General features: G+C 52.1%; 5 protein-coding genes across 5 annotated transcripts; 3 read left to right on the plus strand and 2 right to left on the minus strand.

The window, feature by feature from the left end:
* Positions 1-973: 973 nt before the first annotated feature.
* SMAC4_00740 (uncharacterized protein) lies at positions 974-1,291 on the plus strand (the record flags this gene model as incomplete). Its single annotated transcript, XM_003349803.1, has 2 exons — positions 974-1,064; positions 1,134-1,291. 2 exons carry the CDS (start codon positions 974-976, stop codon positions 1,289-1,291), a joined length of 249 nt encoding a protein of 82 aa, XP_003349851.1.
* A 1,190-nt stretch (positions 1,292-2,481) lies between these two features.
* SMAC4_00738 (uncharacterized protein) lies at positions 2,482-5,196 on the minus strand (the record flags this gene model as incomplete). The annotated part of the gene is made up of 4 exons (XM_003349802.2): positions 2,482-3,062; positions 3,190-3,978; positions 4,030-4,111; positions 4,171-5,196. The coding sequence occupies 4 exons, from the start codon at positions 5,194-5,196 to the stop codon at positions 3,016-3,018; spliced, it is 1,944 nt and encodes a 647-aa protein (XP_003349850.1). The 3' UTR covers positions 2,482-3,015.
* Positions 5,197-8,626: 3,430 nt separating this feature from the next.
* On the minus strand, positions 8,627-11,034 carry SMAC4_00737 (uncharacterized protein). Its single transcript, XM_066089483.1, has 8 exons — positions 10,920-11,034; positions 10,751-10,841; positions 10,634-10,685; positions 10,485-10,492; positions 10,318-10,418; positions 10,048-10,246; positions 9,147-9,786; positions 8,627-9,090 (listed from the first exon to the last, which is right to left on the minus strand). Exons 1-8 carry the CDS (start codon positions 10,971-10,973, stop codon positions 8,958-8,960), a joined length of 1,278 nt encoding a protein of 425 aa, XP_065947725.1. The 5' UTR covers positions 10,974-11,034; the 3' UTR covers positions 8,627-8,957.
* A 2,305-nt stretch (positions 11,035-13,339) lies between these two features.
* Positions 13,340-14,806, plus strand: SMAC4_00736 (uncharacterized protein). Its single transcript, XM_003349800.2, has one exon. It carries the CDS (start codon positions 13,521-13,523, stop codon positions 14,637-14,639), a length of 1,119 nt encoding a protein of 372 aa, XP_003349848.1. The 5' UTR covers positions 13,340-13,520; the 3' UTR covers positions 14,640-14,806.
* A 464-nt stretch (positions 14,807-15,270) lies between these two features.
* SMAC4_00734 (uncharacterized protein) lies at positions 15,271-19,231 on the plus strand. Its single transcript, XM_066089482.1, has 2 exons — positions 15,271-15,482; positions 15,999-19,231. Exon 2 carries the CDS (start codon positions 16,830-16,832, stop codon positions 18,726-18,728), a length of 1,899 nt encoding a protein of 632 aa, XP_065947726.1. The 5' UTR covers positions 15,271-15,482; positions 15,999-16,829; the 3' UTR covers positions 18,729-19,231.
* The last annotated feature ends 242 nt before the right edge of the window (positions 19,232-19,473 follow it).

Below are 19,473 nucleotides of genomic sequence, written 5' to 3' on the forward strand. Positions count from 1 at the left end.
GTCAGGATTGTTTCTACCTGACCATGATCTGAAGATTAAGTGATGCCCCATGGCTCACTTTTCGTTTAAGTTCCATATCATCCAACCATTCTCAAAAGTAGCGCCTACCACTTGTTCACCGTACCTCTATTACAAACGCTCAGGTATCTGCGCTTGTATCTAATGACTTTTCCAAGAACCTTGCTTAGAATGGAGTCACCCGGTTTAAGTGTGGTTGTCAAAAGCAGAGACAGGATTTGAACAGTCACCGAAAAAACGTCCTAGACAACCCAATTATCCGCATTGAACCTTGGAAGTCTACCGCAGAATTCCGCGAAATGTATATTTAGGGCCTTGTGAGACATCCCAAAAAAGCAGATGTAGTGTATTAGGTATCTTATGTATACTTCAATGATTATGCCCATCAGAATCTCCATGCACAACGGTAATTCTGAATGTCCCTACCCTCCAGTTCGCGGGTCTTAGTAGGGGGAAAAGATAGGGTCTTAGAAGAATTGAGTTTTTTTTTTTGCACAATGCCCCGGGCTCTCTAGCTCTATCTCCCATTATGTATTGCAGGCATAAAAATTATATATTCGAGCAGTATGGTTACGATTTCTCTTCGCTTTTAAGTAATCCTCAAGATATATTTTGCGCAGTTCTCCGGTACCCGCCGGCAGTGCATCTCACATGGTACATGCACCTTCACTGGCACTTGACCCTCTATCATCTCCTCACCGGTATTTTTATCCTGGGACGTTCTTTTTCCATATTCAAAATTGGTCTTATCATCCAACCTCGTTCGTTGTCCTTCCTCTCCAAAACACCATCCTCCCTTTTCCGTCGATAGAACACAAAACCGTCCACAACCCTACTACATACGCCCCTCAAAACCAAGCTCTCCATTGTACGTCTCTCATATACTCCTGTACCTCTATAACAATCACCATTAACTCACCTTGTCCTACCTTTAGCAACCTTCCAACAAAAAAAAATGCCCGTCCAATCTAAACCCATCACGACCTGCCAGGACACTCGCGCGTCCAAGGCCGAGCACCGCCGCGCCAACCAGGCAGAACAAAAGAGTAGGATACAATCACGCCGATAATTTATAGTTCTTGAGGAATCAGAGAAGCTAATAAAGCCAAAAGCAGGCAACGTTGTTGTCCAAGAGGTCGAAGTCGAAGTCGAATCCGACATGAGCCCGACCGAGCGTGCCAGGTTGGAAATCATGGCGAAAGTGGCATTGGCATTGCTCGAGATGATGGAGGGCCAGAAGAAGGGAGGAGCAACCAAGGAGAAGGAGACGTAGCGACGGGGACGTTGGGGATTCGGTATATGACATGATATCTTCCCACAAGCTAGGGTATTTATCCCTAGGGTAGGCCAAGGGGTACACTTCGAGGAAGAATGAGAGATGCAATGCAAGCGCAACGAAACTTTTCACACTCCAATCTGGAGGAGTTTTTACACGGATGATTTGTTATAACAACACGGTATTGACACTTTACTACCTTCAATTCACGTAGCGCTTCGTTTGCGTGACAACCAAGGACTTCTCCCTAGAGGTAACTTTTAACCTGTCAGGAGTCAAAGGTCTTCATCTCAGGTTTTCAGGTACGGCAGGAACACGCTTCATGCATTCACCACGTCCCAACCTCCTGAAACCTGGACCCTGAGTAAGAATCCACCTCTAGACACCTTCACCATCCAACATGGCGGTGAACCTTTAATCCAGTCCCCTTCACCGTCCAACCCTTCACCCGTTGTTAATCAAATATTTGGACCGTCCCCATCCATACATTTAAACCCCGTTCTATCACCCAAGCTGGTCAAACTTCCTCCACCTCCCAAATACCATCACATTTCACTTTCATTCTTCTCTTCTTCGTCGACAGAAAGTCGCCCACTACCTAAACAACATCCTGCCTCACTTAATTTTCCCAGAGTCTGTCTCCCATTAACCACATTACCTCATATAATACCTACCTACCATTTACTTACCACTACCTAACCTTACCCAACCACCAGTATCTTCCAAGGCACCTTACTAGCAAATCAACATGTCCAACCATCCTGCTGCTGCCGACTTCTTCACCCCCGCCACCACCACCGCCGAATTGGACGCTCTCGTGAACAGTGAGCCGCCCGTGGCCTAGCAAACCCGCCGTCGCCTCCCTACCGAGCAGCGTCAGGGGCAAGGCCAACGCATGAGCCGCGCCGCGGAGGCGGCTGCCACTGCTACTTATGTCCGACGTCAAGGAGGACACTACTGTCCAGGACACAAACAAGGCAGCTGGCGCGGAGGACAACGGTCCCGCCGAGTTGACACTCGAAAAGGTTGCCAAGGATCGTAAGACATATCTATCTCAAGCAACCACCGTACAGACAGCGAAATCAGTCAAAACCAGCAGATCCAAATGAATAAAGAAGTAGGCGACCACCTCAGAGAGCAGGTCAAACTTAGCCAGCCATTGTCTGTCGCTGTCGCTGAGGCATTGTCCCCTGACTATGAGAGCCGCGTCGAGGCCGAGGGTAAGAGATGCAACCACCAGGAACAAAAAAATTAAAGAAGTCCGAAAGCTAACATGAAAGTCATAGCTGTGGCTAAGGCGATGCGCTTTTTGGCTGGTTAGGAGAAGTAGAGTGGCTTTCGAGAGGGGGATTTACAGCTAGAAATAAACATAAACACACCCAAAACAGCCTTTGAACTGAAACTTGAACATGTGTGATAGCCACTTGCTTGATCAAGGTATAATATTTCGTGAACGACTTGAATCGCTAACAGTTTATCCAATACGCCAAAAAAAAGAAAAGACGACTTCGGCCGCCACCGCCACCGAGTATTTGTTCCCAAAATTATTTGTATCTGTGACATAAAATCGTGTAACATGGCTCATAAAGGTCCAAAGTGGTTATCATAAAGAAGGGAGCGTATAAAGGAGGCTATGCAAAAACATTTGAAGAGAGAATATATCCAAGTCTAGAGGCAGTCATAGCAATCAACGCGTCTAGCCACTAGTTGACCGTTCCGTTTTAGGTCAAGGTAGCCAACATGGCCTTCATCAACCTCGGCGGAGGACCTGTTGAGACAAAAAAAGTCAGCACATCTGTCTCAAGACATCACACAACCCAAGAAATCACACATGACAAACGCACCGCTAGTGACGCTTTATCGGCGATTCCTCGGCACACTGATAGACAGCCTACCTCTCTTGTCCTTCTCAAGCCTCACGCCCCTGCTAGGCTCCTCGATCCTTTCAACTTCCTCCTCGAGCAGGACCAGCTCGCCGGTGGATAGCCGTTCGGCCCTGACGAGATCGCCTCTGCTGCCGTGTCGTTCCTTGCGAGCCAGCTGTCTCTCGAGGCGGTCGATCTCGGACCGGATACTCTCTGATTCGTACGAACGGTGGCGGCTCTTGCTACGACTGTGGCGGCTCTTGCTACGACTGTGGCGGCTACGGCTCTGATGGCGACTGCGGCTCCGGCTCATACTGTGGCTCTTATCGAGAACCATCAGCTCTCCGCCTCCCGGCATTTCTCTTGGGTGAGCGACGTGGACCACTTGGGGCGTGTGCACATGTCCTCGTGGTGTGACAGTTGCGGTCGAGCAAGTAGAGCATGAGGTACCCGTCGTGTAGGTCGAGTCGGTCCAAGACGAGGCACTATCCCAAGAGCTGTAGGAGGAAGCCCGGGAAGGAGAGACGTCGCGGACCTGGACAGTCTTTGCGAAGTCGACTTCTCGAGTCTGTACGGGCACAGCCGTGTTTACCATCACTGGTTGGGTATATGTGGCTTGAACAGGCGGGTGGGTGTGTACGGTGGTAGTATGGACGTGAGGGTGAGGAGGATGTGTAGTGGTTTGAGTGTAGTGTGTCGTGTGATGTGGAGGCCCTGGCATTGCTGTGTCGGTGCATTCGATGATCTCGGTGCGGTGTTCTTCGCGTTCCTCGATGATATCACCGGCACTCGAGCGGGAAGCTTGGATTTCAAGCTCAGCTGGACCTGCGTTAGTGTGAAGTTGATACCGACTGGACATTCGACACTCACCTTTCTTGTACTCGTCGCTCATCTTGAGCAAATGATCGATATGCTCTTGACCAAGAGCCTTCTGGATAATGGTAGTATTGCCCTTGGAGAAAAGTGTTAGCGAGAAGCCGTGCCGGCTAGAAAAATGAACTGGGAGCCTACCTCCTCAACAAATGGATAGCCACTTTCAATCAGGGCCCTCCTCGAAAGCAAGCGAGTGGGGATTCTCGTCTTCCCCTTCTTAGGATACTCGCTCCTTGATGTGATAGTGGTACCGCCGCTGCTGCTACTCGAGGAGCTGCTACTGGTAGATGCCACTGATCTGCTTCGGCGGCTGCTTCGATGGCTACGACTGGTAGCACGTGAAGCACGCGAGTCCCTACTCCGGTCTCTTCGGCTGCGCCTTGTGTGGATAACCTCCTTCTCGATCTCGCGCTCGCGGACCTTTTCTCCCCCTTGGAACGCGTGGAACTCCTCGTCACCATATCGATGAGGATCCGAGACTTGGATATCTCGGAAGTAGTCGTGTTCGGCGTAAACTCTAGGTGGAGGCAATGCCTTGTGCCGGGGCAGAGGGATGGGTACGTTGGCAGGAATGCGGTAGTCGGACCTCCTGGGTGGCGGACCGTACTCTTCGCGGTCGTAGAAGCCCTTTGGCTTTCGGTCATAGGTGTCGACACTGGAAGTACGTCGCATCATCCTAGCAGTAGGGCGTCTCGGCGGAGATGGGCTGCGGAATCTTTCTCTTTCGGGAGATGGCCTTCGGCGGGTGAAGGAGCTTTCGGAAGGAGATGGTCGTCGGCGCATAGTAGAGGGAGGGCGGGGAGTCTCCATATCGTCGTACATAACACGCCGCCGTTCACGAATGAGGAGTTCATCGTCTTCTTCCTCGTCGATATGTGGGCGACAGCCTCGGCGGTCGTGTGTGTAGCGTTCATCGACGGAGTGCTCCCTTGGTGGAGGTACACGACGGTCCTGGCGGAAGTAATCATCGTCGTCGTGCGGGTTGCGAGTCCGGATAGGAAGGGCATCGAATCGAGGTTCGCGATCAGGGCCGCGGCCAATGTGACGCTCAAGTGTCATATTTTGTTCCCGTTCATCATAGAAGCGATCTCTTTCCCATCGCGCAGAGCGATCAGGACCTGGAGCGGTCCGACCCAGGTCAGGGTATGAGGCTCGGCCAGCCATGGCAGGGGTTGTGATATGTTGATGCTTGTAGACGATCCGTTGCTCCCCCTTCGCTAGAGTACAGCTACTTTGACACTAGAGTAGGGCGTGGCGAAGACTTCGGGATGATATGTCGAGAAGGCGAAAAGGTAGAGCAGGAGGGTGGATATTTGTGATGGAAATCGGTCAGCGTTGAATGGCAATGTCAGGTGTTCCTGGGGGATCAGGCTGGTTTTGGTAGACTGGGTGACAACCAGCAACTAGCTTAGACTCGGAAGAGAAGGGACGACGTTCAAGTTTGGACGAACGATGTCCAAGATGTTGGTCCTATGACGACAGTTGCAGCAGGGTGGGTGTCAAGCTAGCGGTGGAGACAGCGTAGGGTCTTGGCTTGGAGCTCTATGAATGGTCACTTCTCACTGCCAGGCCCCGCTTTGGCACTCATCCACTTGCAAGGTACGAAAGCTGTGCCGCTGTTTCAAAACGTTGAAGAGTGTGTGAGTTGAGTTGAAGATTGACGGAAAAGTACACGGAGAATGAAGATTCTATGACGAGTCGAACGGTTGACAATTATCAGGTTGTTATAAGAGATGGCATGATGGGAAGTTGAAGAGAAGGTGATGCACACTATAAGAATTCCCAGAACACGATGGAATCTTGCACAACAATCAAGTTAGTCACCCCTTCCACACCGAAAAGTGCGCCAAGAATCATGGCCTGGGCAGTTTACGATACGACCTCACTCAATCCCGAAAAGGGTCTTCTCTAGCGCTCAAAACGGGGCAACCTAAGCTCATGGTAGAGAAACACGAGGTTGACCTCCAGGCTACCTATTCCGATGTGGAGGTTTGTCAGAGTACCAGGCTTTCAGGGTCCTTGACCTCCGGATGGAAGCAAGGGAAAAAGAGCCTTACGAAGCAGCCATCCGGTCCGCGTGTTCGGCTGTCACGGATACAAACTCTTTGCTTTCTTGATGCGTCGGACAGCATCAAAGGCAGACACAATGCAGCTTGTCCGGATTTTTGCATTGCTGAGCATCAACCTTATTTTCTGCCCTTGTTGTGAAGCACAGCCAAGGTGGACTTTTTAGTGTCACCGATGTTGCTGATATTTGCTGTTAATGTAAAAGTAGATGCACCATGCTGTCTGCTAATAAACACTATCACTTGCACCGCGTCCCAACGACGGACAGGGAGCATCCATGCCTTCTCTTCGCTTCACAAAGAACAAGCTGCTGCTCCTATCACTCATCCACAAGCTCCGGAGCGCGATGCAAGCACAGCATATGTCCTCTTACCTTTGTGTGAATGAGGGGATTCCGGGGTTCGCTGCAAAGAATGTCTCACTCGGAATCGGGCATATCCGACCCTTGAGCAGCAGCTCGGCGCTCGGCTAACAAAAAACGCTGCAAGCCGCCGAAGACATCTCGACGCGAATGTGGACAAGACTTAGCTGCCGTCCTCCTTCCCAACCTCCAATCGGACTAATTTTGTCGGCCTTTTCTCAAGTTCACCGTCTATTATATGAATAGCTCCAAGTTCTCTCATCACCTGGCTTGTACCAGGTGAGAAACTTAGTTCACCAAAATATAGCTAGGGCTAGCTATGATATGTATGTACGATATGTACGATGACGTCGTCGGTATTCTCCCCCTTTTTTCCACTTCAGCCCAACGCCGAACCAGACGACCACAACAGCAGAGAAAAGCAAAATAAAAGCAAAATTTCGTGCTGCCATATACAAGCGAAACACACAAGGTTGGACCCTGGAATTGAGGATGACCTCTGTTTCTTTGTGCTTTTTTTATTTTTTTTCGTTGGCCTGGAAGCACAAAGGGTCCGCCCGAGTGCCTGAGTGCCTGGCACCGTACACTACAGATCGGTATCTCGATCTCAGCCGCTTTGTTCAACCCACTTGAGCCACTGTACGATGACCTTTATCTTTGTCCCTGGCTCCAGACTCGCACGACCCTCAGGTGCCTCAGTTGGCTACCGCTTAATGGAACAACACAGAACATCTGACCGGCTGTTCAACTGCTTCATCACAGCATTTTGTTTCCTTCTTCTATTTTTTATCGTCGAAACAAGGGTACTCCGTTCCAACCTTACACTACCGGAGCGGGAACGGAGAAGCGTGGAGCCAGGCGGGCCCTCCCGGCTCCCGCTGTCACGGTAGTAGCGGACGAACAGTTCGGGCAACAACCGAACAGAGGGCCGGGGGCCGGGGTGTCCGGCGCTAGTCCAATAACTCCCCGGTACATACCTCTAGAGAGGGAAGCTCTTGGTATGGTATGGTATGACTGCTATTTCCTATCACAAAGTTGTACAATGCATGATGAGTGGTATTCACAGACGTAGAACAGCTGGAGGCAAGCACCAAACGCTGTGCCGCTTAAGGTACACCAGACTTTCACCGTGCACTATGTCGTGCCTGTGCCCTGTAGAAGTGTCAAGTGTGACCATCACCGTAGTGCTTAGGTTGTAACATAGCACCACTAGCCTCTTACACCGGTGGCAGTTCACAATTCGGCGAACTCTTCTTAGATTTGTAGGATCTCGGTTTATAGTTTATATATTCTTCCATGTACTTTGTGACTTGGGACAGCATTCGACTCCACTACCCGACATTTCCCATGAGTCACTCCCTAACCCACGAAGAGCCCATAATCACCACCTCAGGATCCGGTTGGTCGTCCCAGAGTCCCGCTGAACACAATGCTCCACCTATGTCCTCAACCCATCCTTTCAGTCGTATCTCGATCTGTCATACAATACTCATAGGTATCTTACGTCGTCTTACAAAAAGACCATCTCGTAGGGTTTGTGTATGGAGTGGTAGTTCTAGTGTCCCCGGTATTCCCAATCGAACCGAGGTGGAGTTGCGGATATCAGCGGCACTGCCTTTCCTTAGCCGCGCCCGAGACTACGGTCTACGGCAAGGCAAGGCCGTTAAGCGAACAGCGTGAGAAGGAACATCATCCGAGCCTCGCATCACCTTATGGCTGGGTCATGCGCCTGCATCAGACCAGGGGTTCGTGCCAGAGCGTCGGGTCTCTTGGTGGAGTCCGCCTGGCCGCATGGTGCTCCGTCACTTGCCTCCTTGCCTCCTCGCCTGGAGCGGCTAGGCAGTGTCGACTGCGGCGGCCGTGTGAGCGGTCCAGCCCGTGATGGCTGCCGGACCATCACCGGCGTTGCAATCTGGGCCCGTCCGTCTTCCGAGTTCCGAACCACCTTACTGGGACTGGACTAAGGACGGTCAGATCCGTTCCCTTTGCAGTGCGTGTGGATACTTCAAGCGGGAGGGGAGTGGCTTCAGCCTTGGAGTAACTCCAAGACCACCCAATCTCACTCAGTTGGTGTTGCTGGCTCTTCCCGATACCTACCCAGAAGCTCCACCGAGGCTCCTGTCACGTTGATTATCACAATTTGAAAGGGCAGAGTTGATGGACAACGGGTGACATTGTTATGCCCGTCTCCCGTTCATTTTGTCTATCTCATGCTCATACTTCATCAAGCATTCCCCCTGATTAGGAACACAGTCGGCAGTATTGGCCTGCTCAGTCATCCTCGTATAACCCAACCAACCCCCTTTTTGCTCCCCAAACAGGGAGATTATAGTACTCAAAGAACTCCGGTGGATGTGTGGAAAAGGACCCCAGAAAAGAAAAAGAAAATCGTCATGATGCCAGCATCTCTCATCGTAAAAATCCTGGTATATTCACCGTCATGCTAAAACGACAACTTGGGTTGTCAAACTTCGATGGTCGAACGCTCTGCTTCCGCTTAGTTCTCGACGAGAGCGGGAGTCTGGAGCTTGTTCTGCTCGTGAAGGCTGAGGTGGAAAGTACGGATGATCGAATCGGCGTCGTCGATGGCGATGGGGCGGACATCGGCAAGGGCCTTGATCTTGGCAGTGCTGGAGTTATTGTCAGTACTGCGTCCCGGAAATGTTCTGGGAGATATTGCACTAACCATTCCTTGACCTGGTCGTCGGTCATCTCGAGACCAAGCTGGCCAACACGGGTCTTGACAGCGTTCCAGCCGGTCAAGCGCGAGGCGAAGTGGACGTAGCGGGTAAGACCGAAGTCGGCAGGGTTGAGAATCTCGTAGGTGCTGGGATTGTTAAGGATGGCCTTGGCGTGGATACCAGCCTTGTGGGTGAAGGCGCAGAAACCAGTAATGGGGTTGTTGAAGGGAGTGTTGATCTCAACAGCCTCGGCGACCAAATCCTCGAGCTCCTTGAGCTTGTGGAGCTTGTACTTGCTCTTGACGTACTCGGGGCTGGTGACGATCATGCGAGCCATCAAGCCACCAAGAGGGGTGATACCGTTACGCTCGCCGATACCGAGAACCGAGGTGTCGATGTGGGTGGCACCAGCCTCGAGGGCGCAGTAGGCGTTGGCAATGGCGCAGCCAGTATCGTCGTGGAAATGGGTCTCGATATCGCACGAAACAACGCCGCGGAGGGTACGGACGAGGTCATAGACCTGGCGAGGAGAGGCACAGCCGACGGTATCGGCAATACCGACACGGTGAACACCGACCTTGTCAACCGCGCGGTAGAGGGAAAGGAGATCGACGAGATCGGAACGGAAGGAATCCTCGGAGGAGACTGGGCATGTTAGCGTGCATTTCCAACTAAACATAGTGCCGGAGTAATGATTGGGAGAAGTTGTTATTCGCCGTGCCCGGAGCTAGCACGGAGTCCCGTTTCCCGCTAACCGGCGTCCGCCAATCCTTGGAAGACACCTTGCGGGGGCGGGCTCCGTGCCGAGAAAACGACCGGTTTCGGTATCAAATAGTGTTTTGCCCGAAACCGCTAGTGGAAAGGGGTGTTTTGGGCTGTATGCGAAACGGGGCATGTAAAACTTACAGCGAACCTCAAGTCCCTTGGACTTGACATACTCAATAACCTCAACGGCGGTCTTCTCAATGTAGGCCATATCCTTGCCGTGGCTGTGCTCGCGGAGGAAGCTGGAAGTACCAATGACGACATCGAGGCCGTCGACACCGGTCTCTACAGCGAGCTTGGCATCGCGCATATCGCAACGGACGTGAGTCAAGATCTTAGCCTGTATGTGGAAAATCGGGTTAGCCGAGGGTCCCAGCGAGCTTCCGGACCGGCAATGGCATCGGGACGCACCTTGAGGCCGAGCTTGCAGATGGCCTCGCAATCCCTCCGAGACTGCTCCGAGGCAGCGGGAGAGGTCAACTCGATGTAATCGACGCCAAATTCGTCAAGGGCTGTGTCCGAATACCGGGGTCAGTTGTCTGTAAAAGGAAAAGGGGCGGGGCGCTTGGCATGGTTACCCTTGGCACTAAACGAATGGGGAGTCAGCACTGGTTCCGCTTTTCAAGCTCGCAATCCTAGGTTCCGGGTTCGGGGGCTGCGGAAGGGGGAACGCAGATGGGGAAGCGGATGGTGATGGGGTCGGTGACTGGGACTGGGAATGACTAACATCTTGATCTTGGTCTCGGTGTCGAAGTAGGCGTTGGCGAATTGCTCACCCTCTGGCTCTGGGGTTAGCGAATTGAAGTCGCAAAGGCAGAGTGTTGTTTATGTTGTTGGTACGAACCGCGGAGAGTAGACTCGATAATCTTGAAGCTGCCGACATTGGAGAGGAAGTCACCGACGGGCTGGTAGGGGTTGGAGCGGAAGTTGGCAGGCTGTAACCGGAGGTACCAGCAGTTAGCATTTTCGAGTTGTAAAGAATTGGATTGCGAGGAAAGTCGAGGTCGACGTACGTTCTGGCCGTTGGCCGCGCCATTGGCGCCGCTGGGAGCGTCGGTTCCGCACATGTTGTTTAGTTCTGTAGAGAGGCTCGGGCTGGGACGAGGGGGAGAGACTGAGGAGGACTGTGTTGGCAGAATTGAAAGGAGGAAAGATTGAGAAATGTGAATGGCTTCCCGATGCCGCTGATATAGCTGTGGTTTTAAACTTTTCGCGGACCCTTGCGGCTTTACGACAGCACGAAAGTTCATATGAGTCAATCAGAGATTTTTGGTCAGGGCAACCGGCAAAGGCCAGGCCACTACAGTACCACGACGTACTATGCAACCGGTACAGTACCAGTATGGCCCCCGACCCCGCAGTGGCACAAGAGACGGCAGCGGCCAAAAACTTAAACGAGTCCTGAATCTTGACCGCCCGAAAATCGGCCTTTGTGATTGGCGTATTGGTTTGAGACGGCGATGGCTCATCACGTCACGCATCAGAATCCCGTCTTGTTGCTCCGCTGGCCTGGAGCGATCAACCAGTGGGAGACACCACCGAATCCACACACAAAGCCCATTCCGAGACACAAACCGTAGCAAGAACGCGTGCGGACGTGTTCAAGCCACATAAGCGTGGCCGGATATAGTGCTGGCACATTGCTACCCATTCAGCCAATTCGCCCTTATCATTCGCCTGTAAGCCAAAAAGTGTTGGAGCACCGCAACTCAACCCCAGATTTGGTGGCTATGGATCCCAAGTTTGCAAACGAGAATTTTGCTAGGATGTCACGGATGTCGACCATGGACTTCCCGTTTTACGGACTTAGAAGGAAGTCTTGGCATTTCAGACAACCTCTCGTCACTTCGGTTGATCTGGCCCCGACAACTAAGAGTTTTCTTCAAAGTCTGAGAGCTTCGAGTTGATTGGAAAGCAAACTTGAAAACATGGTCATTGTCTCCAACTTGCTTGGGTTGTTTTTCGACTTACACGACGTCCCAAATCTCGATTCGGGCAGGGGCACTGCCGCACTTGCTGCGAGGGACAACAAGAAGAGTCACACTTGTCGTCCTTCGTGGCATTCGTGCTCTTTGTGTTCAGGTGTCCACAAACAAATTCTCCGCTGTCCGCACGCCGACCGGGCTGTCCCTAGCAAATATTTACCCCACATCATTGTCGGCAGTCCACTGGCTAGTCGTTTCTGGTGGTCTGTGCTCTAAGCCAACTGCCAAGCCGACGCCACTGAAGGTGGGGGAGCCTTTGGACCCGCCTGTGAAAGTGGGGTGGCACCTGGCAACAGTCAACTGCGCTGCCACGTTCAGTCGCCATGTCCGTCGCTCCTACTGGTCTTGGCTTGATCCGTTGAGACCGTCGTGCGGCACCGTCCACAGGCAAGGGATTCTCCGGCGTGGAGGTTCCCCTTGGTTGGCCTCATCCGGTTTGTCAAATTCTCACCAACAGCACCAGTCAGTTTCTTCAACTTGGGGACCACGCTCCTACGCAAGGTGATGCCTCTTTACATTCTACCCAAGGTGAAGCAAACTTTTAGGAAGGACACATTCGGTTGTGTCTGCTAGAGAATGCTCACAAATCGAGAGAACTGGGGCAACTCCTGTTCCAAGATCCGGGTATCGGGAATCGGTATCCATGGCAGAGGATGACTCCATGAGTCCAACTTGCGGGGTTCTATGGCATCACTTCAAGATCCCTTTTTGACAGTCACCAAACTCTGAAGGTGGGATGTTTTCACTTAAACTCGTTCTGGCTCCCTACCGATCTTATTCGGTGTCTGTTTCTTCTCAGTATCCTCCCTAGCCTCCCCACCCTTCCCGCCATTTGCCGCACTCATATCTCCCAGCTGGAGCATCCTTCGAGTCTCACGACGGCGTAGAGAATACTGTGCCGTATAGCTGTATCAGTAATCTTTTCTTTCAAAGAGTTGCAACCATTCCCAAAAACCAAGATCAAAATGATCTACATCTTACACATGTCTGGGCGGGCAAACCGAGGCTAGACTTTGCCAGCCGCATAAAGTGCATGATGTACTTGGTATGGCCTGACTTTAGCATGTCATCACTGGCTGTTTGACAGGCCATCACCAATGCCCAGAACATCCAGAATGGTATCGTCCCCCCTTTTTCAATGAAAACATAGGGTCGTAGTGTAGAGCACTGCCCTTTAGCCCTTCGTCCAGCCCATTCCATAGTGTCTTTTGCCTATCGTTCCTGCAGTTGCCAATTTGCCATCAGGCGTCCCCTACAGTAGATTGACACATGGCGGCTTGGCCTGGGAAGAAGTCAGATCAGATCCTTCAACCAAACGGTTGACCACAACGACCACAAGTGTTGGTCGTGTTGCTTGCTGTGCCCCTAGATATTCCGAAGATCATCTATAAATACCAAAGAATCGCCGACCACATCTTTTTAAACAAGTGTTCCCCGGTTACTCTTGAAAGGCACAACCTTGCATATTCGTCCGAAATCGAACATCAAAACAATCGTCATCGTCCGGGAGCTCGCCCCAGCAACCCAGCTATAGCTCGCTCTTAGTCAACTACATCATCGTCTCAACCTAAAGTTCCCAAGAAAACAACCGATCTCATCAAAACATTCCCCAAAAACTCTTCGCCAAAAATGTGTATCGTTCTACTCACAACCGCGCACCCAAAATATGCGCTCATTGTCATCGACAACCGAGACGAATACATCCTCCGGCCAACTAGCAAACCTCACTGGTGGACGGCACTGTCAGACTCGCCCTCTACTGACAATCATGAGTACGACTGCCGAAAAGTCGAGGTCGTCTCCAGCCGGGATTTGGCACGGCCTGAGCATGGAACATGGCTTGGCATGACCAAGGGCGGCAACATCGCCGTGCTCACCAACTACCGCGAAACCAACACTCACGACGCGGCACATCCCATAGCTGGAAAGCGTAGCCGCGGTGGCATGGTGACCGCCTGGCTAGCGGCGCATCCTGACGAGCCGGTGCAGGACTTTGTCAGTCGGATGGTTGGGAGTGGCGAGGCGAGGGATATTGGCGGCTTCTCTCTCGTCTGCGGCAAGCTGCGGAAGAGGAAATCCGACAAGGGGATCGAGCCCCTGGCCATCATTTCCAACAGAGCCGCTCATATCGACCACGTCCCATGGATCTGCGGAGACCGGGACCACATATACGGACTCAGCAACGCCATCTACCTCAACCCTAGCGAGGAGACTGATGATTTGACATGGCCCAAGGTCCGGGACGGGAGGGAGAAGCTGAAGCAAGTCATCGAGGCTACCTCCAGTGAAGACGTCAGCGAAGATGTGCTGGTGGAAGAGCTCTGCAAAGTCCTGGATTCTAACAACTTCCCTGCGGACCGCTGTATCGACCTCGAGGAGGGCATCCCGCTGCTCAAGGATTCCATCTTCATCCCAGCCTTTGGAGGCAAGCAGCACCAAGCGGAGATGGAGGCAGCCCGTCAACGGGGCACAATCAAGGAGAAGGGCCCTCATGACGGCGCTTCAGACGCGGTGACAACAGTCAGCCGTCCAGATAACCAACCGAACGGGTTCCAGACTGGACTCTACGGTACTCAGCGACAAACCATCATCCTCGTGGATTGGGATGGAAACGCCACGTATAGGGAGCGCGCGTTGTTTGATGCCCACGGCAACCCCATTCCACGGGGCTCTGGGGACGAAACGTTCAAGTTCAAGATTGAAGGGTGGGAAGAAGCGGTGGATGGCGAACTGGAGACCAGGAACTAGGCGCGAGGGCAAGCGTTAGTCCAGGATCATGGAGATGAAGGGTTTGGTAGCAATGAGGGGTGGTGTTTTCTTTTGATATCAACATCATCGGACTCGAAAAGCGGATGTTTCAGTTGCATTTTGTTTGGAAGAATTGGATTTCAATTACTATGCGTGGCTCTCACCAGCCTTAACTCTTGTCTTACACTTTTGGTCAGGATATCGATGTGTTACCGTGATATCCCAGTTCACTTTCTGCTCTATTGTTGCTGTTTGTTTTGTTTGAGATTTCCTTGCCGGGCAAACCATGGCGGCAGCGTGTGCGACACTAGGAGGGAAGGCACGGCATTCAAACACCAACCGCGACTCAACGACTTTCGGTCTCGGTCCTGCCAAAAAAGCTCCCAACATATAAGACACGCTTCACACCTTCGGATACGAACTTCTATGAGTGGAAAACCCAAGTCGGGTCGTACCTTCCCTCTTATATATCCATTCACTCAACTCTTTTTCGTCCCAAGCAAGAACGAAGTCCAGGCAACAATCTGAAGTCCCAAACTTGCGCATATCACTGCCGTCTGGCCATGGCGCGTCCCCCAATTTTTCGCCAGGCACAACTTACCATTCACTGCCACCGGCTCTCAACTCCCTCGAGAGTTTTTGGGGGCTGCCACTTTTCACTCTCTGCCTCCGCCGTTTACCCTTCCTTCCCCCGCTTTTTCGAACGCCAGAACTATCCTGCAGCTTTCCACCCTTCTCCCCATTTCTCGCCAGCGCACACCCACGACCTTCGCTTTACGACTTCATCTCTGATCGCGACTCGTGCTTGGAGACAATATCCTTGCTCTTCAAGCAACAAAGAAGGTACGTTTTGAACAAGGCATACCGTATGATCTCGCGAAATTCCACACTCCTTCCCTCTTTCAGCGCCGGGCAGAGGGCAGATCTGTACAGGCAGCTGGCAGGCGGGTCCAGGAGAAATGCGCGCAAGTTTGAGTACTGGGCAATGCCCTTCGCTCTCACTCACAGGACATACACGTATGCTGGTATATGCGTGCTTGCGCAGCACCTGGGATATTTCTGGCATATTCTGGCTTTTACCTTCTGTCAGGCGCTCAAAGAGGGAAGGAGTTTGGCGGGTTTCGCGAGACACGGTATTGACTCGACCCCTCCCTGAACTTGTCGCTTGCTGGGATGCCCTCGTTCCCTTGATCCTCGCTCTCTTATTCTCAACTATCAAGTCAGAACTTGGTCACCTTGTCTGGATATTCCTCCCGAGCTTCACTTGTACAACACGTTACCCACTATCAAGGAACTCTCGAAAAGTTCCCGTTCACATCTTTGTCGGTTCTCCATCGCTAACCTGGCCGTCATGAGCAGAAGACCACCCATCGACTCCGGGGAGTTTGAGCTTAGCACCTCCGTACTCTCCCTCCTGTCGCCCTCCAAAGCGAGCACTCTTCTCGAGGAGACAGGCTGCGAGCAGTCAGACGGCACGCCGCTAGCCCTCTTGGGTGACAACATTACCTCGCCTTCCCCAGAAAAACACCGGTTCACTCAAGTCAAAAGTCCCAAGCCAGAAGCGGACTACTACGCTGCCTGGTGTAAAAGCAACCCCCCACCAAGCTTTGCCGCCATAGTTAAGGCCCACGGAAACGAAGATAGAGCCTCGAGCAAGATCACGGAGCTACCTCCATCAACAGAAGCTTCCCCTACTCTCCGTGGCTCCGTTGTTGCCAAGGCAGAGAATCAGCTCGAGCAACTTCAGGACGACGAGCCTGCAGCGAAGGACCAGCCTAGCCTCTCAGACGAAGAGACCTTAAGACCCAGCGAAAATTCCCAGTCTTCCATACCAAGACTCCAAGAGGACAGCCTCCAAAAAGACAGTACCCAAGAGGACAACATTCAAGACAACAGCATTCAGAACGACGACGTCCACAGTCACGAAACGTCAATCGCCGAGCTCATTTGGGCTTTACTTGTCACATTCGGCACCGTCGCTTGGGGAACATCTCGTCTTGTGTTCTTCTCATTCTTGGCACCCCTTTCCTTTGTGAAGCACCCGGGCCTTGCTTTGTTCGAGACATCCAAACTTTGGCTCTTGTTCGCAAGCCAGTGCTGTACAACACTGCGCCTCATCACAAAGAGGCTCATCCTCATCGCATTAATCCGACTCTTCAAGGTCCTTACCTGGGCTCTACAGCTGTTGATATGGAGCAAAACATCCCAAGCAACGCCCCAAAGCGACGAGGGTCCCGCTGGTCACTCCTCAGACCAGCCAAAGGCGAACGGCGGTCATCAACTGTAAAGGCTGATCTCAGCAGCACACCCGAGCCAGATCTTCCTGACGCACAATCAGTGAAGACAAAGGGTGTTATCCCCGTGTCTGACGATGATGGCAACGTCGGATGTACCACAGGTATCCCGTCTTTTACAGGCCGGGTGAAACAGCACAACAACGAGAATCAATCCCCTGAGCGAATTCAGGAGGAAACCGTTTCTTTACCATTGCCCAGACACAGCATACCAAAGTCCCGGACATTTAATGTATTTTCCAGCATTACTCATAGCTTTTCCCGCAGCTCACTACTTAGTCACTCAACCACGACGAGTACCCAGGACCTCCCGAACCCATCGTCTACCGCAACCGCCAAAAGTTCGCGGTCTTCACTATCTTCTCGCTTTGGCCGAAAAGCGATGAACCACGACCAAGATCTCCCAACCCAATCCCCGGAGCCTATTTCGACGCTTGAAGAAGCAGCACCACCGCTTCCGACCAATCCTCGCTATGTTTCCACAGCAATGCCGTCGGCGTGGTGGGCTGGGCGCTTTTCGTCTCTCCATGACCGGTTCCACGGCGAGTTGCTTACAGCTCGTAATCTCAATCTGATCATTGAGGCACAGACCTTCCAGGCCATGTTGTCTGGTGAGATTAGCAACTCGACATCTACCCCCTCGGCGCCTACAGCATCAGCATACAACAACCCTTCTACCTCTGTTTACGCCTCTAGCCGCATCATGCCCGCCTGTGATGGCAACTTCGACACACCTGCAAAAAGGCGCCCGGATGCTGCCCAGCTCGGTCTTAAGACGACTGAGGATAGACACATACCGTTCTATGTGCGCAATCAAATAGGCATACCGCATTCGGCCACCACCGATGCTGTCATGCAGACTCCCAGAAAGTCTAGCACCTATGTCAGCGAGCGGAATCCTGCAGTCTACAAGACGGTGCACCACGGGGAGAAAGCCCATCACCAGGCTCCCTCTCCTTCCATGATACCTACTCGCGTCATTCCCAGGTCTGAATCTTCCAGGATTCTTCCCCGGCGACCCCTGCCAGATCTTCCCGTATCCGAATCTTCAAGGGTCCTACCTCGACGGCCCCTGCCAAGAATTCCACATTCTGATTCATCCGGTGTCATCCACATTTACACAGATGACGGCGACAATGACGATTCGTCCGCGAGCTTCCGGATGAAGAACACCGATCGCCGAAACAGGATCATGAGCGAATCCCAGGTCAAGGCCAGGAAGGACAGAGAGGACAGACTCCGAAAGGAGAGGGAGGATATGCTGAGAAGGGTGACAATTGCCGATGCGACTGCCCTGACTGATGACGATAACAGATGTCGTCGTGTCTTTCTCCATCTCGAGGCAACCTGTACGACAGATGAGGCACGCAACTCGCTGTATGCTTGGCAACAGGACCATGCGAGAAAGACAAACCGGGAGGTGCTGCTTCCAAGGGGCGGTACCATGCACGATCCGCGCAGCTTCAGAAGCACTGTCTTTAGGAGGACTCTGTTTGGGAGTCGCCGAAATATGGGGTCCTTGCCTTCTGGTTCTGGCGGAGGCATCGTCACGACTGGCCTCAATGTCAACCTTGGACAACCTGAAAGCGAGATCCGGCACTCAAAGACGGAACGTTCACTGCTCCAGGTGCCGAGGAGTGTGTTTACCCACGGAAGATCAGCCAGTATGGAGTTTGACAATACGGAGCCGAGTTCCTATGGGTATCGTCTTGAGCGACACGGCACTGTTCGCGGAGCTCCGGCAGGGAACGAGGTCAAGAAGGGACGGTATCAGCATCGTATGAGCCTTGCGTGAGCATACCTCGGCGTTTCTTTGCAGATGGACGAAGTTCCCAGCGATGATGGATCATGGGTTTTTATTATGGGCTGTATTATTATTGCATTTGCATTACTGGCTGGAACGACAGATCAGGCATCACGGTTTCTTTCAAAGTGGGGGAAATATATCAAGGATAAGGGGATTATCATACAGCTTCATCTACCTTGGGTAGGAGGCAATGTCGGAGTTCATGGAGCATTACGGTTTCTTCTCATGTGAGCGATGGGCTCTAAAGGGAGGGTATGGCATTATCACAAGGCTTTGTGTACCCAGGGTAACAGGCATGGTCGGAGTTCAGAGGTTATTTGTTGCATTTTCTCGGCTTCCGACCTCATTATACCGCTTCATATACCCAGGGAGAGAGGCAAAGAAATCAGGCGTTTTGGAGGGTATTTCTGGCATTCATTCATGCTTTGAACCTCATAATGACAACGTCAATACTTGTTAGTTAGTCTTGTAATATACTAGTTAGATGCAAACTTTGAGTGTCCCGAACATGTGCAGTGAATGAGCATGACTGATTGTTCCATTATTGATGATCCAATGATTCGGGCTCATGTTACTGTAGCTTGCTTAACAAGTGTTAACAGGTTTTCTAATCAAAGCAGGTGGGATGGCGTTAGTTTACGTTGGCCTCAGTGCACCCTGCACCCCTTTTTCCCACCGTTCCTCGGTTTCCTCTAGCACTTTACCGACGACTTAAGCCACATCTTTTAAGAGA

Source organism: Sordaria macrospora, chromosome 7 (assembly GCF_033870435.1).
Source record: "Sordaria macrospora chromosome 7, complete sequence".
Taxonomy (NCBI): Eukaryota; Fungi; Ascomycota; class Sordariomycetes; order Sordariales; family Sordariaceae; genus Sordaria; species Sordaria macrospora.